This window comes from Phoenix dactylifera, chromosome 18 (genome assembly GCF_051530095.1).
Source record: "Phoenix dactylifera cultivar Ajwa chromosome 18, Ajwa_hap1_PhDact_Kaust_v1.1, whole genome shotgun sequence".
Classification (NCBI taxonomy): Eukaryota; Viridiplantae; Streptophyta; class Magnoliopsida; order Arecales; family Arecaceae; genus Phoenix; species Phoenix dactylifera.
In genome coordinates this window covers 1,170,771-1,193,700 of record NC_143207.1, presented here as the reverse complement: position 1 = coordinate 1,193,700, position 22,930 = coordinate 1,170,771, and the positions used below count along the sequence as shown (strand labels likewise).

The 22,930-nt window shown below is 39.2% G+C and overlaps 1 protein-coding gene across 1 annotated transcript; it reads right to left on the bottom strand.

Annotated features, from left to right (window-relative positions):
• Positions 1-1,374: 1,374 nt before the first annotated feature.
• LOC103698245 (kinetochore protein NDC80 homolog) lies at positions 1,375-19,572 on the bottom strand. Its single transcript, XM_039117181.3, has 4 exons — positions 18,333-19,572; positions 11,446-11,692; positions 1,965-2,111; positions 1,375-1,840 (listed from the first exon to the last, which is right to left on the bottom strand). The coding sequence occupies exons 1-4, from the start codon at positions 19,445-19,447 to the stop codon at positions 1,634-1,636; spliced, it is 1,716 nt and encodes a 571-aa protein (XP_038973109.2). The 5' UTR covers positions 19,448-19,572; the 3' UTR covers positions 1,375-1,633.
• Between the last annotated feature and the right edge of the window lie 3,358 nt (positions 19,573-22,930).

The window sequence follows — 22,930 nt, the reverse complement described above, 5'->3', positions numbered from 1 at the left end:
GAAGGCCAGAATCCGTCTCAGTATTGGATTCCTCCGGCAAGTTGGAAGGAGTAAGACTCCGATTGTAAATCTCCTTCCTTCGTCGCACATGCTGAGCGCATGAGACCCTCGTTTTTTTTTTTTTTTTTTTTTTTTGTGGAGGGGCCCATAGGGGGGACAAAGAATGCTTTTGACGTGGTCAGTTCGGTATCAAGCTTTAAAAACGCCACGCTTTTACAGCTTGAATCCGGTTACCGTTTCTGATAAAAGAATGCCAGTGAGACTCTGTAAATCGATCTAGCTTCTTGCAACCACAATTCCATCTTGCGCAGTTTTCATCAGATGTTGCATCTGCAAATAGTTTCTAATGGCACTGTTGGTTGTTTTCGAAGAATTTTCTTCCACTCCAAGACATGTTGGTTGCTCGCTATTGCTTTTCCTGGGAGAATCATTGCTTTGATTTGCCCATCATTTTGAAAACGCTACCAGCGCAATCCGCAGTGCAATATGCAAGGATGGAGAGTGTTGACAATTCTTGCAGCCGCAGAGGCACAGATCCATTTGCAGAATGAAGGATTTTCTGAATCAGTGAACAAAACCAAGATGCCTTCCATGGAGCAGCAACTAAGCACCTACTCGAAGAGGATTCAAGGGGAATAGCAGGAGGAGCAGCTGGTGTAGACAAAGGGGCAGTTTAAATGGTGGAATATTTGAAGGATGGTGCTGGTGGAGACGCAACCGTATAAGAGGAGAGGAGGCATGGGGGAATTCAGGGGCCCGATCAAGTGGTGCTCTTCTGTTCGGGAGACTCTAGAGGAGGGTGTCGATCAAGAGGGTTCGTCGAAGAATAGGACATCATGGGGTAAGGATGATGGAGAGAGGATTTTGGGGCATTGTGGAAGGGTGGAGGACCCCCTGGTTGTTTTTTGTTGAACCGAATAGAAAAAGCCGGAAGAGGAAAGGACTCCCGTCTCAAATAATTAATACCAAGGACACTTTTATTCTGCAACTGATCATTTGATAGTCACGTACCATAAGTTTGTTAATGGAACAGGATAAACAGCAGGATCCTTTTGAATCACTTTAGAAACTCGAAGAGTTTACTTGAACATTTTTAAAGATGAGGATAAAGCATGAGAATCACCCAAACTCGAGGATGAAACTATATTTTTTTTTAATATTGAAATATGAGCAAGATTTGATCAGAGTATGGCTGAGTCTTTCACGACCCGGTTGAATTGGTGAGTTAACAAAATCAACACTCATGTTTATAGTCTTTCTATTTGTCCAAGATTTTAACTCGACCGAGTTAGTACGAGCTGTTACTAAGTTAGACCGAATTAGTACAAGTCTTTAAGAAGTTAAACATGAGTCTTGAATAGACAATCAAGCAACTAACTGAACTTCAAAATATAGCATTATGCATGATGCAATATTTGAGAGAAACATTAAATGAGCTGGAATGCAGTTGCCACCTACTGGCAACAGACCATACATCAAAATGCTAACAAAGCATTCACTATTAGTGCCAAATTATCAATTAAACAACCAAGATCATTTTGAATTGAGAAAAGAAAACACACAGCATCACAATAACCTATGAACACATTTTAGTCTGGTGTAGCATGCTTGTTTCAGACCACAATGGCTGAAGTTAGCAACCACTTATCACTAATTTGGTCAATAGAGAGGATACAGCATCTGCAACTTCAGATAGATCAGTTTTCCTTTCAGATATTGTGGATTCCATGTATTCTTTGTACTCTGAGACAGCATCAATCAATGTCAAGAGCTCGCGAGCACACATCTGGACTTCCTCATCACTTTCTCTGACAGCATCCTCTAGCTTTCGCTCAGAGTTCTGCCAGATGATCCAGAATATGTCAATTATTGTAAACTCGTGTCAATGTCTAATTTACCAGCAACATGATGCTGGGATGTCAGATGAAAAGGAAAATGACTAAGAAAAAAAAATGACAGAATACCTTCAAAAATTCTTCTGCCTCTTTTTCCACAATGCACAACTGATGCTCCTTTGCTATGAACTCCTCTTTCATTTTTTCAACTTCAGCTGCACATTTAGATGCATAATCTTCCATTTCATTCTTCAGCAGCCTCAACCGACTTTCAGCCTGAAGAAAAAGGCACTCAGTAAAAGTTATTTACAGGAAAGCAATATCAGACTGATTTGCACGCCACATCAAACTAAATATCTGCTTTACAGTGTTGAGCCTTAAGCCTTTCCCAATACGATAACTAAAAAAATCAAGAGAGAATAATTTGTTCTGATTGCCATGCTTTGGACAAATGTAATATTTTAAAAACATGACCACCATAATAATATCCTGTTAAAAAAGGCATGATGCCCTACCCAAGTGGACACTTAAATATTATTCATCACATTCTACATAATTAAAAAACGTGGATGCAAATTTCCTATAGTTTTCAGCCATGGACCAAAGCAGAGCACATGCTGTCATCAAAATATTTTCATTTTACAGTTGCTCAATGTTTAAGTCTCAAACTATCTAATTTTTTGAAGCATTTTAACTATGTAAGACAAAATGGACAATGAGGAACATTGATTTCGATATTCTATTGTGCAGTTTCAAAGGCATAACTATGCTTCTGATGCCCCAAAAAATATTATGACCCATACAGGCATGCATGGACCAAACAAGAACATGGACATACAAGCACTGCACATAGACACAAAAGTCAATATAGAAGGTTTGGCAGTCATAGACTGCAAGCTCCACAAAAGCTCAGGTTAGCACCCCAAGAGGAAGCTGTGTTGATTATAAAAGTTATGAAGTTGAAGATGCTGTCGATAATGGGAATCTCAAAAATAGAAATTTCCAAGGATATATTTGATGCAAAACCTTCTACCATACAATCAGCTAATTTTGCTGCTCATGGTTTCAATCAGCAATTCTGTCATGGTGTATCGTATCCAGAGAAATAGTGCATCATTAGACCTTTCTTGTTCTACAAAAGATTTCATCTTTCCAAATATGCCCTCTTCTTGGGAAGGATTGCAAGCCACCAAATCCACTCGATGCATGAAGTTCATGTGTTCAATTTCCACCATCACTAGTATGACACACTGAACCCGTAGGATTCTGCATCACATGCAAATGGATAATATATCCATTCCATGTTAGTTGGAACCTTGACAATCTAATATAACTAAAGCTATGTTTGCATCTGTTGAGTTTAGCATTCATGAAAGGAAAATTTTCACTGCTAGATATTCTGCTATGTCCAAAATAAAAGAACCATGATTTGATAGTTTCCACAATATCAACCATGCATTTGGTGATTTAGTTCAAGAAAATATTAATAACAATGATGTTAATAAAAAGAATAAAAGCAGAGAAAATCAGAGGCAAAAAAATTAGATATCAAACTATTTTAGTAAAGAAACATTGATTGGTGATATTGGAGTGTCTTTATTTCTAATCTTTATTTTTTATTTAGAATGGCTGTTTGTTTCATCACAATGTCAAATCTATTGAAAAGCCAAAAACGAGCCCAAAAAGAAGAAGGAAAAATATAAAAAATAAATAAGTAAAGAAGAGATTTAGCAACTTGAGTTGGGCTTAAACTAACGCCAAACAACAGGAAAACCCACTTTTAAGTCTGGATTGCTTGAGGCTTTGAGAGATTAAGAGGGCTCAGCCTTAGATATCTTAAACAACCCCCAGTCAATTAGGTTAAGATTAAGCTCAAACCAAGCATGAAACCAACAGACCAACTCAACCCAACCTAGAACTGACCCAATAAATATCTACATTTCTTTATATAGATGCCATGTACCTTTTTCTTCTACATACAAAGAGATCTATTATTGTAAATATCTCTCTCCACATAACCCAAGCAAAGCCATTTTTCCTTAATTTTGAACTATTATTCTTAGGCATGGTCTATATGAAGTTTTAAAACTATACATTTATCAGTATTGCTCAGCTTGACTAACAGTCAAATCCGACCAACAAATCTAACACCAAACTGGATTTAGCTGCAGATGTTGAATTGGGCTAGTTTCGAGCAATCCCAACCCTGAGATGGGTTGGTTTCGGTTGGATTAGCATTTTTTGTACCTTTTTGTTCTACATAATACGAGGAGATCTATTATTGTAAATATATCTCTCCACATAGCACAAGCAAAGCCTTTTTTCCTTAATTTTGGACTACTATTGTTAGGTTTGGGTTATATGAAGTTTTTAAACTATACATTTATCATTATTGCTCAGCCTGACTAATCCTATCAATCAAATCCTCCCCACAAATCTAACACCAAACTAGATTTAGCTTCAGATGTCGTTGAATTGGGCTGGTTTGGAGAAATCCCGACCCTGAGATGGTTGGGTTGGTTTAGCATTAAAAACATAGAAGTTGATTTGGATTAAGGTCAACATCCAAGTTGACCCAGATAGTTTTGGAATGGAAAGTTGAACACAGTAAATGCAACCATGCATCAGCATAAATCATGCACATCCATAATAATACCAAAGTTGATGCAGGACAACTGTAAAGAGGAGAGGAAAGAAGGAGAAAGAAGAGAAGAGGAGAGAAAGAAGAAGAACCAGGCTTCTCACCTGGCTCTGGCCGTGGCTTCATACTAGGGTTTTAGAGAAAAGAAGGCTATTTTCATTCAAACATTCAATAATCCTAAACAAGTGCATGGACCCATATATATAGGGTCAAAAAATAACAAAAAGACCCCTACAAAGAAAACAATCCCATAAAGGCCCTAAAATGACAATATGCAAACAAGCTCCTAAAAAGAAACTAATCACACAAAAGATCCTCAAAATAAGGAAATACCAAAATAAGCCCTAAAGGCTGTCAGATAACAAAATACCCTAATAAGCCCAAATAACATAAAATCACTCCCAGAATAAAATCAAGCTGGCTAGACCATCCTCCTGCAGCGACCGTAGACCCGAGTGACGGATGACCTAGCACTTGTGTTCGCACCATATGAGCTAGCATAATAACAAGATTTCCTGCAGAACTGTACTATAACCATAAAGTTCGGTACAACAGATATTGCAGAATATAATATAATACAGAGGAGCACTTAAGTATCTTAGTGAATGTCTACTTGCACATAGTTGATTTGCTTGAAGCATCCCTCTTTTTTGATGAATACAAACAAAACAAGTTGCAAGAGAAATGCCCAAAACTTTTAACGCAGTTGCTTATCTTTTCCATTTTATCTATTTAAAACTTTATAAGAAATTCTGCTTGTAATGGAGAACACACTTAAGAAGTGTATCATGAGGACATTGCAGAGAAAAATGATGATCCTACTAAAATAAAGTGACATGGATTATACCAAGATAAGAAAGATTAGTCTTCTAAATTTGTGCTAAAGACATTGTAACACAAATTTTTCTTTGAAACATGGATAATGAAGCTTGGAGTTACAATGCCTTTAATGCTAGGTAACATATCAAAAAAGAAATTTTACTTCAGGGTGTAACAAGGGCTGGGTTGGAGCAGACTCAACTTGATCCAACCCATGATTCTAAATCGGTTGGGCCTATATATTACGCAGTCAGGTTGGGTTTGAGTTGGTGACATCAAATTAAGGTCCATTTGGGTTTGGGTTGAAGACTCCAAGAACCCAAGCCAACTTGAACTTGAACGATTTTTGACCCGCTCACATCTCAACCTGACCGAACCCAACTATGGCACTTTTTTCTTCAACTTGATCTTGCCCAGTAAAAGTTATGGTGTAATTCACGTAGGACATATTCCTTAATCAACAAACCAACCACAATAGTGTATTAAAAAATTTAAATCATAAGATAATGGAGGTGTGCAAGATTTGAATATTACCTTTGACAAGTTAAATTGGGTAAAAATATTCCAAAGCATCAATTTGGGAGACAGCCCACCTTAACTAACCTAATCTGAGTCAACCCAAATAATGTTCAGGTCAAAATATATGGACTCGAGCTAGATCAACTTAGGATTGCATGGTTTCAATTATGGGTTGGGTATCACTTCAGCACTTAACCCGACCCAACCTACCCTAGCTACACCTCCAGGTTGATGTTGCTAGCATGGACAAAGTAGACTCGATGATACGTTTGTATGATTAAATCTGAATGGTAGAATATCAAGATTAAACCTCTGAGCTGTCATCCTTTAGGCACATAAAACCTCTGAGTTTTCATCCTTTAGGCACTTATGTGCCTACCCCTAAAGAAAAAAGATCTGAGCTTTCATGGAAAGGCCTGATATATATGGTTGACCCCTTCCCTAACAGCTTAGGCTTTGGGATTATAATTGCTTGTTAACATGGTATCAAAGATAAATGTCATGGGTTTAGATACCCTTTATGCCAATTTTTATTTAATTCACCAGTTTATCATCTTGAGGTTTCTCTTATGTTAAATAGTTCTTGATTATCATCTTGAATCATTCTTGACTTTATGCCTTCACGTGCATCGTCTGAACCACACATGAGGGCTCCTTAAGGCCTGATATACATTGTTCGCTTCCTAACACCTTAAGCTATTGAGGTACAGTGGCTACTTAACACATATGACTGTGTTAATGATGCTTCTATACTTCATTAAGGCACAATGATCCCCACTAAAAATTCTAACCATTATCTTCCTGCAATCTTTCAAGTAAGAAGTTTCACAGTTATTGTATCACAACATCTGAAAGCATGATGAACATCATATTGGTACAAGAATCTGCATTACTAAATTTACATATCAAAAATGCAAACCAAATGTAACCTGAGCCAAAGATTTAGCAGATACAGAAAATGAATAAATGAAAAAAGTAAATCTGTTTAGAAAACAAAACCATATTGCCATCAGGTCTACGACATTCTTATAGATTCAAGGAACTAAAAACATTTTTATTATTATGCAAAGACATGTATGACAAGCCATAGTTTTGCTTCGCCAATTAAATGTAAGTAGGGAAGTTTTTCAAACTTCAGATAAAATCCACATGCTTCTTGGTATCTTCAATCTTTTATAGAATATCCCACCACCACCCTTGAGCAATCTCAAAGGATTTTTGAGTTCATTACAAAAATTACATTTTCCACTAGCATTGTCGAAGAATATGGTGCTACATTCCCCTTTAATATGCCAGAGATTGGGATTTTAACCTTGAGACAGTACTTAAACATAATCAAAACAAATTAAAATTTTTAGTAATTAGAATTGAATGGAAATGTCCCAGTTTGGTTATCTAATTCCTTCTCTTGTGGATACAGCATAATACCATGTGACCGTGTTATTATCATCGACCACAGCCTTTACAGATCTGAGCTTCTGAAGCAAACCTACATATTAGATTGCTAGAATGTCGATTCCCCAAGCTTCTAGCGCTACATCCATTCCTTTGCCTTCTAAAGAGAAAAAGTGTTTGTTCTAGTATGATGCTTATATAACTTCATGAATCATGACAGAATGATAGCTGATGCCAGCCCAAACAGAATTGACAAGTATATTATGGAAAATGAAGATCAAATCTCAATCTAAATGTAACCTATCCAGTCCATGATCCATTTCAGGAACCCCTCCAATTGATTGCATTATGATAAATGACAGTCTACGAGTTTCACATCCTCAAGAAATCAAGAAATTGTAGTCCTTTAATAGGCAGTTGGCAATTCATTTCTCTGACATTTATGGTCCATTTTTTTGCCTCAAGGTAATAAACCCAGAATTTCTCCCCTCAAAAGCAAGAGATGTAAAGAAGAAGTAAATGAATCAAACTGGTGAAGAGACCCATTATAGATATAAGAAATTATATTTTGAGTTGTTATGCTGATGTTGCGATTAATTTGACCCAGGTCACCAAGAACTCTGTCAGATGCAACTCTGGTATAATGTCAATCCCCTTGTAGGTTTTTCTAAGTAGTCAGCTTTAGAGCCAATGCCCTGTTTGCTACCCACAATCTTAGCTGCTTTCATAGTCTAATTCTTCATTTTCTGTCATCTCTGAATTCCTAGTTAAGATGTTCACTGTTTAGAAATTTAAGTGTCTGTTTGGTTTTGCATCTGACTCCTGGCCCTGGTTTACCTACATTCTTTTTCTGGTTTTGAGGACATAACGCAGCTTTATTCCATTTCTATATATAGAAAAAAGAAATTCATCTCCAAGATGCAGCAGAAATAGATGGCCCTGCCCTCTAGTACCTACCTGGTAAAGCTAAATTGTCTAAAAGTATCAAATAAACTGTCTATTCTTTGTACATCTAACATTGGAACACCTCAATTACAAGATAGTTATCTACAAAGCCATCTTCCACTAGACAATTACTTTTAGACATAGACATCTTGGGTTGTTAACACAGAGATTTCTTTGGTCATCAGGCCCAATGCAGTGTAATCCATAAATTAGTTAGGATTTGATCCTTGCGTAAAATGTGTTGACAGTGGTAATCCATAGACATGTTTCATCTTCCAAACCTAGATGCTAGTAATCTATTGAAGCTTCTGATCTTCCTTAAGGCTTGATATACATTGTTGACCCCTTCCCTAAAAGCTTAAGCTTTTGGAGTGTACAACATTTCTAGCCCTGATGATCTTGGCATTTCTGTTTCACAACCGACTAGGTTTGTGCAATAAAATCAAATGGTTCCAACACAAACTTCAGAATATAAATTTGCTACCCTTTTACCCAAAAAAGGATCCAGTTTATTTACCAGGTATCTTTAAATTTTAACACAACAGGGTCATCAGCTACAGTTACAAGAATGTAAGTCAATATTGCAACTTTACAAATGGTAGTGAAAACTTCAAGAAGATTGGTGACAGCAACAAGTGTATATTTGCAGGGCAGAATAATAGCAATACTTCAGATATTAACATATGAATAAAAATTGGAGGAGTCAATAGCTGATTTGGTATAGTCACTAGGGGTTGGGTACTAGTGGTTTGGTTTCAAGTGCTGCCTTCACCCTCATATAAGTAGGTGGGGCCAAGTGTTAATACATAGATTTACACATACATAAAACCCAAGCAGGTCAGTTGAGGTTGCTCTGCCCGACTCATCACCCAATATTAATCTCTGGCAGGGTCATATCCAAACCAGGAATATGCGATAAACCATTCAACCCATCCAACCTTAGTGGCTCAACTGCTCGAATCAGTCAAACCACTTGGATCAAAGAGTCAACTACCCACATGGATCAAAAAGAAAAAAAAGGGAAAAGAAACTATATTCTTTCTTTGGTTGAAAAAAGAAAATGTAATCTCAAAAACCAAACCCTAAACCCTTGAATATTGCAACTTTACAAATGACAGTGGGAACTTCAAGAAGATTGGTGGCAGCAACAAGTGTATATTTGCAAGTTAGAGTAATAGCAATACTTGAGGAGTCAATAGTAGAATTTTTGGTAAAGTCACTAAGGTTGGATACTAGTGGCTTGTTTTCAAGTGCTGCCTTCACCCTCATACAAGTAGGTGGGGTTTTGCATCCGCGACCTTCCCCTCCCCCCACCCCCCCAAAAACCCAAGTATTAATTATATACATATACACATACATACAGACATGTGCATGCCTATATGTATGCATGTATGTATGAAGAAAAACTTGAAGTTAATAGGATGAGCAGTTCACTAATAAGTAATGAAGCTTAATAGTGGAGGAACAACCTATTCGCATTAGTATTAGAAACCCAAGCGGGTCTATCGGGTTGCTCCACTTAACTCGTCAGGTAAGGTTGTATCCAATCCTAGGAATATGCTAAAAGCCATTTAACCTATCCAACTGTAATACTATTTATAAAAGGAACCCCCTCCGGGCCCCTGTTTCTAAAGAAACAGGGGACCGGAGGCGGAGCCCCACCTCTGCGACTCTCCAACCTCCGTCGGCCTACCCCAATCTGCCTCTCTCTTCCTTCCTCTCCCTCCCTCCCTCACTCTCTCTTCCTTTTTTTTCTTCTCCCCCTCCGTTTGTTGGTCTTGGTTTTGTTGTCGGAACCGTCCCGGTACAGCTTGGGACACCCCAAACTGAGCGGTTTGGAATGGTTCCACCAACCATGAGATAGAGCTTTGTTCGACTTGGGAGCAGGAGACAAACTCCTGTTCCATCCCGATTTCCTACAGGAGCTAGAAAATCTAGCCTCCAACGGCTATTTCAAGACCCCCACACCTCTTTTGCCTCACTGCCGACAGATTTTGCCGATGACCACCACTAGGCCATCATTGGTTTCTTCTCTTTCTCCTCTTTATTTCCAACGGCCTTGGCTCACAGTGCTCATCGGAGATTCAATTGAACACTCGCTGGAGTCTTAGGTTCGAAGAGAGATTGTCGAAATTATTTGAACGTATGTTTGGTTTTGCTCGCAAGGTAAATAATGAAACTCTTTTTCTAAATTTATCGGCAAATTATAAAATTATTATATTAATAAATTTGAATCATATTAGTCATGACTCATGACACATGAATTTGATGGATGGTATTTTATCACAGAATTTACTTTATTTTTTAAATATTATGATGATGCATGGTCATAAATATTGAACTCGTTCAATTGATTCCGATATCGCATAATTTCTTATATTTTTGTTGGACTGAAACATGAACTACATGATTGTTTTGAACTCTTAGCCTGACTATATTAAGGACCCCACCAATGGAAGCTAATACGTTGACACTTGATTAGTCCTAAACATTATGTCACAAGAAGATGCGCAACATACCGCAAATAAATACGCAGTCCCGAAAGATGATCCTACCACAAGGAACATGTGGTCATAGCTCATGGTTAACGAGATGAATTTGATGATCTGAAAGAATTTGGATTTATGAACGAAATTTGATTTTGAGAAAGATTGAATTTGGCATGTGTAATATTTTAACAATGCTGCATATAGAAAATTTGGTTTTGAATTGATAGATTCCATATACTTATTTTCTGTAGATAATTATTTAATTTATTGCCTGATTTATCTAGCTAAAGTGTTCATTGCTTACTGGGTTGCTTACCAAAATAGCTTTCTAACTATTTTTCTCAATTTTTATTTTGGTACATCTCAATACAGGTTGGTATACCTCGGTACGGACCGGTACGCACCTCGGTACACCTCAATATAGGTCGGTACATCTAGGTACGGGGCTTGTACTAACTTGAAGTTAAGTTTCATACCGATTTTCTTCCGGTACGGTACGATACACCCTGTATCGGATGGTACGGCAAACCATGAAGAAAATAGTTTTTTATTGGAAAGAATCCCATATCTAGATGACTAGGATTATCTATGTCTACTAGTATGTAGGATCATAAAAGCTATTTCTTTTAGCAAATAGTGGGCTTATACAAGTTATCCATTAACTAAGTTTTAATACTGCTGAAAATGAAAGGAAAAAGAATCATGTTCCTAATTTTTATGTTTCTAATTAGAGAATGAAGAAATATATACCTAAAAAAGAATTTAGAGTACAAAAATTATTGTATAGAGATTACAGACTCACATCATCAATTTTGAATTGAAGAGCTGCAAGCCGATCCCTCTTCTCCTCTAGCATCTTAGCATTTTCCCGTGATTGTTTTTGTAGATTTATTGATTCCTTCAATTTCGAGACGGATGCTTTCTTTGTATCCTCAGCAAGAGCACTAAGTGCAGGTTTTAGGATAGTTTTGTAATTGGTGCCCAATACTTCAGCTGGAGAAGAACCTCTAGCATTCAGGGCATATTGAAAATCATTTCCAAGTTTTAACCTTCAAAATGGTAGAAGATAAAATGTTAAAAAGCATCAAGTCGTGACCACAAACAAGCTGATAAAAAATAGGAATCAAAAAGAAAATAATAAAGAATGCAGATATTAGAATAAAAGTGATGCAGGAGCAACAGGCAAGTTCATATGTATGAGAAAGTGGTGGGATATCCTAGGTTACAAATATCATATTGTAACCCTCCAAGAAGAAATGCACCAGGATCCTTTGTAATTAATTCTAGGTTACAGAAAGTGATACAAAAGCCAATTGTAGAGTTCAAAAATTTCAAATGAATCCCTAAGTTCTTAAACTGACAAGGGTTTTAGGATTTTAAAATAATAATTAATTAAAAAAAGGTTCAAAACACTAATCTTTCTCAAACTCCAGATGTCAAACAATATAGGATTTAGAGATTTAAAACATTTTCAAACTAGATTTGTTTTAAGGATTCAAAAGAACATGTATACTCGAAACAGAAGTACAATCTAACTCAAGAATGAGAGGTGGTAAAGAAATTTTCTCAAAGAAGGAACACATATAAACTCTAAAGGAACGCCAAGACTTGAAAAAGCAATTTAAAGACATGGAAAACTTACTCAAAGTTCGGTGCCAAAATAAAACCATAGATTCCTTGTCTGAGCTTTCCTATCTTAGGAAATGCACATCCTCTTCTTCCTCTTTTCTTCCTAACATACCCCTATTGACCTCTTCTTATAGGCATGGAAAGCAAGTTCACGTGATTCATTAGGTCAGTTAAATAGTCAATCCAAGTAGGTCTAGCAGGTCAATTGGGTGAGTAGGTTAGATAAGTCAACACAACCTCAAGAAACAGGGTTTATTCACATGAGCTTTTTCAAGAAAATATTTTTGTTCTAAAAATTTACTGAATGACTAAATGGATGTTGTTAACAATATAGCCTTCCCTATAGCCTAGTTGGTCATGTTAGTATAAAGCAAGCTTTGTTTCCCCATGGGCTCTTCATGAAGTCCCATCTAACCTGTTTTCTCCCTTGTGCTTGGCCATGGCCTCCTGCATCAACATGCCGATAACCACTCCTCTGCCTTCCACCTTTCTGCATCAGGCCTAGGATGAAGGCACCGACATTGCTGCCTCCCTATTGGCCTTAAGTCACCACAAATTCTTAAACAAAATTAAGTATGTACTCCAGAATGAAATAAGAGGGAGAAATATAGAGAACAAAAGAACAAAAGAAAGAGGGTCACACATATTATCCTGCCCATCGTTCTTAAGCAACAAAGAAGTCATACTCTGTGAAAACTCCTTTTTCTCCATCTTGTTCCATCCCAAAGTTGCTTGTTTTGTACTTCTGCCAATGAAAAATAGATTGAAATCACCAGCATCGTATTCTTGTCTAACCTCGCATCTAAACATCCCCAAGACTACAGATGCACCAATATTTGGTATGTCACTGCATTGCTTTTGGAAATTGTATCATCTTTGCTGCAGAACTAACTTACAAAAAATCAGCTTATACCAACGAAATGTATATCCATGGGGTTCGGAGAAGTTTGAGCTTAAATAATAATTTAAGAGGAATATTTCAGCCAAAAAAGGGCCAAAATTTCCAACAAGCTTAACCTTAGATGCAAGGTTATTCCACTTTTATAAAGATGTGTCACAAGTATTTTTCAGTATGTGGTGAAAGAAGAATTATGTTTGTATCAAGAACAAGTAGTAGTTATATCACCATGAAAAAGTGATTTCCGTTTCACAGTGGTATAATTTAATCTATAGCAGCTGTACTTGTTTCCAAAACTATCCAAACAAGCCATCAACCAAAACCTACTTTCCTGCTCTTGAAGCCCCTTCTTCCTATCCCATTCTTTACTTTCAATCACTTCCACCTCTCCTACATCAGTATATATGATTTCCTTTCCTTTGATTAAAATATGTTGTTTCATAAAAAAAAAAGTCTCCATCTTTTCCCTCTTTAAAACACCAATTCATGCCCAATGATCAAAGGACTTTCTTTCTTCTTATTTTTTGCTTGAACGTTGAAACAAATTACGGAATCACCAAAGACACTCTTACATTTCCTGGGCTTCTATTTCTTCTCCAAAGTCATCGATCCTACCAAGAGAAAAGCCGCGCAGGACTCCATAAACACTCAGGAGAAGATAACCCCTACTTTTAGCTGATATGGCAAAACAGGGTAATGGAGAAGACATTATGTTAAATAAATTTAAAAGAGTGTAAAGTTAAATATTTTGAAGAATAATATCATTTTGAAAAAAGCCCTCTAAGGAAATGTCTAATTAAGATAACATGTAAATCAGGAATTACCTCCCATTTGAATTCAATAAAAATAATCAAAAATCCAAATTGCTTAACAATGAAAGATTGATTCTCCAACTTTAGTACCAATTCCAATTTTCGGGTTGGCACAAAATAGCAACTTCTAAATGTTAAGGTAATCCGCACACCTTAAAGCCTCATAAATTCTAGAATATCCAAACACTGCTAAATATGAAGGTTCATAAAAGAACTGATTTACATGTTAGTTTCCAAGAAATATCATCTATTTTATTGCTCTTAAGCACACTGCACATCAATAGATTTATATTTCTCTAAGCATATAGTGGATTATCACATCATACAGATACTTCATAGGTGCCTTATTCCTTCTTTTCTTTTTTTCTCTCTTTATCTCTTTTTTTTCTTTTTAAGAGCCATGGTTCCTCTCTCCTGAATCCAAACTTACTCACAAACCAAACTTGTTTTTAATTTAATTAAACGCTTTCCTCTATACTTCTATCTGAGCAGCTAACTTGATCTTCACCTCATCAGTCAACACCATATCATATAAAAATAACACAAATAGCAATGTCTTTCTACATATCAACACTATGTCCATCTCCAACAAGTGCAATTACTGGGTTACATTTGACCAAGGTTTGAAGATTCAATTACATTTCAGTTTCAAGCTGCCATGTTTCAGTGTCGACAAGTTTGACTATAACAATAGTTTCAGATCAAATTTTGAAGCTTCGGCTAAAAAAAAAACAAAAAAATAATGAAAAATTAGGAAAATAAGAGAAACAAAAGATGCCAAGGAAACATATATGTAGTTTTGAATTATATTGTATTGTCAGCAATCATCAAAGTTACAATTCCTGTGTTTTTGGATCACATGCCTGAAAGTATGAAAATCATAAGTCTTCGAAAATCAATGAAATGTTATAAAAGTACGTTTGATAAAACCTTTATATACTACCATAGAGCTATATATGAATGTGAAATTTGATACAATAATTACCATCATATTAATCATCTAATATCGATATAAATGTAGAATCTACTGAGTATAAAAAAAGTCTAGGATTACCAAGGATTTAAACTTAGGAGTGGCAACTTACTCTACCCATCGGCTACCCAACCTGACCTGACCCTAATGGGGTGGGTTTTACCTGACCTGTAACAAATCCAGAGCAGGTGAGGGTAACATAAAACCTGCCCCGATCCCCATCCAAAAATATGTAACTCTTCAAAAATTCCCTCCCCACCCTTTACCATAGTCACTTCACTCGTGAGAAAGATTGAACATATGAAAGAGTAGATGCCATGATTTTAATTGACTGCTTTTTTTAGTTTAAAGGACAATAGACTTCTTAAAAAATATATTTTTGTTTGTTATGTTTCTATTATTATTGAAAATTTGATCCTTTATACTCTATATCTTCAACTCTTATTTTACTTAATGTTATGTGAAGTACTAAGGTTTATTTTTGTATTCTGTTTTATTTGTTTGATTTGTATAAAAAAAATTTATTTGACAGAAGGCATAAAGCTGGGATGGAAGAAATGGAACAAAAGAAGAAGAAATGGCGGTAAGATCATTCATTTTTTCTTATGTGTCCAGGCACAAGGGAAAGGGAGGCGAGCGGCTATGAAATACAACATGATCCAGCCAGTACAACATAGGCACAACAGAACATCACCACAATTTGTGACAAAAAAAAGATAGATGGGACTACGCTTTACCCAACCCGATCCATCCAACCTACCCCATCTAACTCTAACTGCCCCGTCCATCCCCAAGATGAGTACAAGCAGGTATAGGTAATCGCCTACCGAATACCTGACTCATTGTTGTCCCAATTTAAACTAGGAACTAGCAAACCCAAGCTTAAATATTGTGCGTAGACTTTTATCCTACATCTATTTCAAGATTATCTTAACGACCCAAAAGATCTCTAGCGTGCTAAGGACAAGTATGCATCTAAATTTGGATACCTCTTATCTAGTTATTTTTCTCATAATTAACCTTATTCTCTAACTTTAACGGCATTAATAAATTGTGACTTTTCTAAATAATGATGTCATTATCTTTTATTTTAGGACAAAGCAACCTATTTACATGCTCCAAAGATACCAAATATTCACCCTCATCGTTATTTTGAAACTTCAATACAAAAAAATTAATCTAACGTTGAATGTCTCGACGCCATATTGTGATAAAGAATTTGATTTGTTGGGAACATTAGATGTAATTGCATAGAGTATAAAGAATGGGCTTGCAACTTGGAGAAAAGACAAGCAATAGTCTTGATGGGGGGAAAAGTGGGCCCCCCAACGCACGTGACTGAGGAACCCAAATCCGACGACGCACGTGATCTCAATAGACATGGCCTCAACAACCATGAGCCTGACAAACGCGAGCTCAGCAAACGCGCCCCGATCGAGTAAAGCCCGCTCGACCTCGAGGCTAGAAAGGACCCAGTCAAAACCCACAGCCGACTCCATCGAAAATCAAGCTGAACTCCAAATCGAAACGGCTACCACATTCTCCATATCCGGGATCGACCTCCGCAATCTACGCCGCGACAGCTGTCGAATTCAAATCCTTCCGTTCTCCACTGAGGGCCAGCTAATTCGAATTTCTAGGCCAATTAAGGTAACGTATTTCAGTCCGAAATTTTCGCCATAACGCCTGATAGCGTGTAACTGCCACACCACCTCCTATAAAGAGGAAAAACTCCAAGAAGACGGGGACTCTTTCTCCTCCACGCCTGGGCTTCTCCACAAAAAACTGTCTCCAAATTTCTCTCTGACTTAAGCATCGGAGGGCCTTTGCCGGAACCCCCGGCCCAGGCTTTTTGCAGGTTCCCCAGAGGTAGCCGTCCGCCGCCACCATCTCCCGGAGACAGCCTTCTACAACCGCCCGCGGCGGAAGCTACTTCCTTTGGTCCGCGATCACCCCCGGGTCCCATTTCCAGCAAAAACAAGTCTCAAATGCAAAGGCATGGGTCTTAACATTGCCCTGAAAGTCTTCAAAAATGCATAGGCCAAGACGCACAAGTGCAAGCTTGAAGACATAAAAGAGAAAAACAAACATTCTGAGAATAAGGTTGTAGAAGAAGAAACCACCCAAAAAATAAGGTTGTAGAAGAAGAAACCACCCAAAAAAGATCAAATAAGGCTGAAAGATCATATGTTATCAACCATTTAAAGAAAATAAGAAAACAACTACTTCAAGAAGGTATTTTTATTCAGTAGAAAGGGGACATATTATAATCAGGCCATGAAGGCAAATTGATGCTAGTGCAACAGATTGATAGAGAAATTAAATATAGAGATTCGATGTCTAGGATTTTGTAAGTATCTTTGTATGATACCAATGAAATACTTCGCGGCCAGTGTTGCAATAACATCAGATGATGGCTGTCAAATTATGAATTCGCAATATAGAGTTTCCTACAGTTTATTAGCCATAACAGAATTCTTTCTTTTTAGTTGGTGTTGGGGGGTGAGGGTGTTAGACTATTTACACAATTACACCAAGTGCAAAAGAGTGCAACATAAGAAAAGAACAGATGAGGAATGAACTGGGAGAAAGCCTTTACCACTTCCTCATATACCCAAACAAGTTAATAAAGTTGGATAGCATGAGCACAAAATGCAAATTATAATTGGGTGTAGTCAAGATGGAGTAGGAGTGCTCATAACAAAGGTAAAAAAGTTTTAGCACAGAAACATATCCTTCTCAATTTGTTATTCCTTACATCCTATAGGAGGTATAGCCTTTAACTTCCCTCATAGAGTAAACCGGTAAAGGATGCAAAACTTTTCCTCTTACTTTTCATCACCTGAGATCACAATTACATAAATGCAAAAACTTTCCCTCTATCACAACCACTTCACTAACTTAGAAACAATTAGCTACTTTTAAAATGCAACCCACAAATTACTACCCCTTTTTTGGACCATATCGACTTCTCTGTTGATTAAGCAGCAGAGGAGGTTCAGAACAGAGACTTATCTACTGACCATGATTGAATTTGATCAGAATATGCATACATGCATAAATGCTTACATATATACGTACATACATACATACAACCATGCATCTATTGTGTTCCTGGATGCAAAGTCATTACCAGCGAGAAAAACCAAAAATGCCATTAGGTAAGCCACCCAATATGCAGAATCATGAATATAGATTTATTTTACGCAGCCAATATAATGAAATCATCCAAAACAAAGTTAGTACTGAAGAACGGGTTTTATTTTAGTCTACCTGCAGGATAGGATGTTATATGTATCAAAAGAAACAAGAGGAGAAACGGATTATGCATAATGATTCTGATTGTTTGTGTAATGAGATCATAAAAAGGAGATTACTTTCTGATTGCCTGATTGCAGTGTTCTGACAGCACCTCAAACTCATTGAGCTTTCGCCCAACCGCCGCCTCGAGCTCCCATGCCTTCTCCTCCAGCACATTCCTCCCACTCTCTGCCTCCGCTATGTCTCTCTCAACAGCCTGCAGCTCCCTCTTCATCCTCTCCGCATCCCTCACGTTCACAGTCTGTGCATCTATCCTCTTCTGCAGCTCCTCGTTCTCCTCGCAGGTCCTCCTGATCTCCTTCTCCTTGGCTTCCAGTTCCTTCTCCCAGTCCCCCAGCGCTGACTCCATCGCAGCCACCTTCCAGCCCCAGGTGTCGACGACTGCCTGGAACTTCTTGACGTCCTCCACCAGCACGGCACGCTCGCGCTCGAGGGAATCGCGACGGGAGGGGCCTGAGGTGAGGGCGCGGAGCTTGGCCTCCAGGCCGTTTGCCTGCTTCTCGAGGGCTTCAACGGCAGCGGTGGCATTGGTGGCCTGGTGCTGGGCCTTGCGGAGATACTCATCGTCGAGGTCGGCGACAGCGTCGTCGTCGCCGCCGATGAAGAGGGAGTAGCTGCGGGCGACGTAGAGGAGGAAATCGTTGGTGGAGGTCGTGTCTGTGCGAGGGGCGAGGTCATCGAAGACGCGGGCGAGCTGGACGAGCCAGTAGAGGACGGAGAGGAGCGGGGGCCAGGCGTGGGGGGTGCCCGGTGCCTTGAGGGCGGAGCGGTTAAGCTTGATGGGGCAGTGGAGGTGGCGGAGGAGGGCGGGGAGGTCGTCGTCGAGGTCGGCGAGGGGCCAATCGAGGCGGGCGAGGATGAAGCGGAAAACGTCGGTGATCTCGCGGCCGGAGGGGAGTGGGGGGCGGAGGGAGGTCGGGGCGGAGAAGGAGGAGAGGTAGGCGTTTACGGATCGGAGGGCGGCGGACTGGGAGGAGCGGTCGGTGAGGAGGGCGGAAGCGGCGGAGGAGGGGCGGCCGCCGGCGGAGGACGGCCGGCTGCTGCAGAGGCTGGCATCGGAGTCCCGCCCGCCGCCGACGTCGAAGGGGCGGCCAACGTCGAACGGCGCCGCCCTCTCGGGGAAGCCAGTGATGGAGGTCTTAGGTAACCGCCGGCGCCCTCCTCGCTGCATCCCTTCCCTTTTCTTCTCTCGCTGGTATTCACTCTTTCCCGCTTTTCGTCCCAAAATCTAAGGTGGGTTTTGAAATTGCTGTGCGCTACTTCCAGTTTTGATGCCGCATAGAACTGTCCCCCGCCGCCACTTCCCAAGCGCCGATACACCGAAATAACGGACCCCCTCGTCGAACCGTTATGTCCGTTTATGCCGGAAAGAAAACCCGTTACCTAATCAATTTTCTTTATGGCATCAAAATTCTAATATTTTTTAAGTTATTCTTTAATTTTTCCCTGGTAATTAGTATTTTTAGCACGCAGTCGTGGCAGCACGCCACCCATGCGGACTGGCACCTATGCCTCAGTCGTACTACCGGCCGTTATCTAGCCATTATTGCACGCCACGTCAGGCCAAGTAATGACAAGATGGATCGACCTGCTCAGCTCTTCTCCAACCAACCTCAAAGTCGTCCGAACTCCGCTCCGATCTCTGTCCAAATTTGGCGGCAATAGATTAACGCTAGAGGAAGGGGTTTCACCAGTCCCCATCAATATTGATACCCATCGAAGGGAGAGACAACAAGCATAAAGTCACGAGGAGCCCGCATCGCATCGCATGCTTCACAATGACGTGCTCTGATCTCCCAAGGGTCATTGTAGAACCTGGATCAACTTCGCCGGGATAACCCACCGCACCGATGAAAAATGAACAATTTAACCTGCTCACTCAATAGGTGCAGGCGCTGACCGTGGCGATCTAGGGCCTGCAACAGATAGTGGCATGACTAGAGCCAGTCCAATCGAAATCCCGCCAGCCTAACTACCATTCTCAGTCGCTAGTGCACAGCATGCATCTGGTCAGCCACTGCTCCCAAGGTCGGGACTCGGAGCGGTCTCCCTAGAGTCTGCACACCTAGCGGTGCAGTCCTAATCAAGAGAAGAAATGGTGTGCTCCAAGCCCCCTTTCCGGTGAGGACTCCACTCCGACCCTATTATCCCCTCGCCATTTCTATAGATATAGATAACTAGATCATAGCCTCCCATTAAGATGAATGATAATGGGTCCAATATTACAATTGAACATGCAGGACGCTTCCGTCTGGTGTTTCTCTGAATACTGGAATTATCCTTCATTATTGATAGCTTTTTGAGCTATCTAATTGTGATTAGGTTGGCCGAGCCTTCCTCGGGCCTGATCATACATTAGGTAGTGTCATCGAGTTAGTTTATTAATGGTTGGACCTAACCAAGGTTTTCAGTGGAGGCCTCCGCCTACTGATTACCACCCTGGGCAAAATTGATTACTATAAATTGTTTAGAGAAACAATTGGTAATGTACCTACTCTTAGATGCACATGGGTTGGGCGAGCCTTCCTCGGGCCCGTATGCAGTCTATGCGGATTCTAGTACCCACTAGGGAATTAAAGTAATTCCTCGAATTAAAGGTAGAGGCTATTAATTCGATTAAAATAGTGGGAGAAAACTTTAGACTAAAGTCCAAGTCTTTAGGATTAATTAAAAAAAAATCATATACTGATTAGTTGGGTTTTCCTTTATTTTTTAGATATGGCTAACTCATTGTCCCTCCGAACACTATTAGACAATGATAAGCTTAATGGACCTAACTTCGATAGCTGGTATCGAAAGTTGAAAATAGTATTAAAGCATGAGCGGATCATGTATGTGATATCGAATCCTGCACCTGAGGAACCTACAGCCAATGCACCACGTGCAATCAAAGACGCTTATCAGAAGTGGCTCAACGATCGCACTACAATGCGCTGCATCATGAGGGCCTCGATGAATAACGAGTTTAGTCATAAATTCGAGGAAGCGCAGCTAGTGGAAATCCTTCAAATATTGAAGGAGTCTTTCGGCACACCTAATGATGTTGAACGGCATAAGACCTCTTGCGCTATATTCAATGCTCGCATGAGGGAAGGGGCATCGGTCACCGATCATGTATTGTACATGGTCGAACAAATCGATTGCCTGAGTAAACTTGGCTTTCCTTTGCATGAGCAATTGGGCAAAGACGCCATTTTGAACTCACTTCCCAAGTCCTACCTGACCTTCCTTAGTCATTATAGAATGACTAAACCTGAAGTATCCTATCATGGTTTGCCAGGTTTACTGCAGACCTATGAGAAGGATCACCAACTCAAAAAGAAGTCGGTGAATGTGGTAGGTGGGACTTCTGCAGGACTTTCTTCCTTTAAGAAAGGAAAGAAGAAGAAGGTGCAGAAAGCTCGTGCTGGGGTCTCTAAGCCCAGCAAGACTAAGAAGCATAAAGCCGATAAGAGCAAGGCAGAGTGCTTATTCTGTAAGAAGATGGGTCATTGGAAGCGAAACTGTCCGGCTTACATAGTGTCCCTTGATCCAAACAGGCCTAAGAAGAAGCAGCAAACAGTTGCTGCACAAGGTAATTATATGATAACACCTTATAATTTTTCTGTTTATGATTCTACTGCTTGGGTATTGGATACAGGAAATCCAATTAATATTTGCAATTCGTTGAAGGGATTTCAAGTTAGTAGAAGATTCAAGAATGGCGAAAGATTCCTGAACGTTGGAGATGGAAGATCAGTTCCAGTCCTAGCTTTAGGAGTCATTAAGCTTATTTTTGAATCTAGAGTAGTCATATTAGATGATTGTCATTATTATCCAACATTTTTTATGAATGTCATCTCTGTAGGCCTTTTGGTCAAAAATGGTTATTGTTTATCAATAAAAGAAAATCTTTGTGATATCATTCTAAAAAGTATTAAAATTTTTCGTGAACAATTGACACATGACATTTATACTCTATCACTGCCTGTGAATGTAATGTACACTTCTAATAAATGCCCTAAGTTAGATAATGTCAATGAAGCCTATTTGTGGCATTGCCGGCTAGGTCACATAAATAAAAACACGATAAACAGGTTAGCCCAACAGGGCATTTTAGAAATCAATGATTGTGAATCACTACCAACTGTTAGATGTATGCCCCAGAAGCCAATTTTGACTGACACATTATTAATTCTAGGATATAATTTGTACTTGACTTTATTATTATTGAATAAATGAAAGGCATCTTTTTCATTCATATTATTATTGTGTCTATGAATCGTCCAAGGAATTAATAAGATGATGATGCATATTCTCAAGAGTTGAGAATTTGAGCCATGTATCATTAGTGATTAATTTCTGAACGCTCCTGATCGATGGATCATCACGAGGACGGTGATCGATCCGATGAGATCAGTGCACAGATTACTTTCCTTATGGATGAACGAGACTTGAGTCCACAGTGTGGCGACACTGAAGTAATAGTGCAGGTGCTTGTTAAGAACAAGGGTACTGAGCGTGACCAATACAAGAAGTCACTTGGATGTCTATCCACTCGTCAGTGACTTGCTTGATGTTGCAGTAGTGTGACTGGTCCTTTGACCTGCAGTGCTTCGGCTACTCACAGTGAGGTTATTGTAATTTGACTGCACACATACATGGTCTCTAGCCA

Bases quoted from the DNA above. Each gene is read 5' to 3' on its own strand.
- LOC103698245 (XM_039117181.3), bottom strand. From the start codon at position 19,447: ATGCAGCGAGGAGGGCGCCGGCGGTTACCTAAGACCTCCATCACTGGC. The intron at 11,693-18,332 runs GTAATCTCCTTT...ACCATTTTGAAG, and splicing joins TGCAATCAGGCAATCAGAAA to GTTAAAACTTGGAAATGATT. The intron at 1,841-1,964 runs GTATTCTGTCAT...ATCATCTGGCAG, and splicing joins AGGCAGAAGAATTTTTGAAG to AACTCTGAGCGAAAGCTAGA.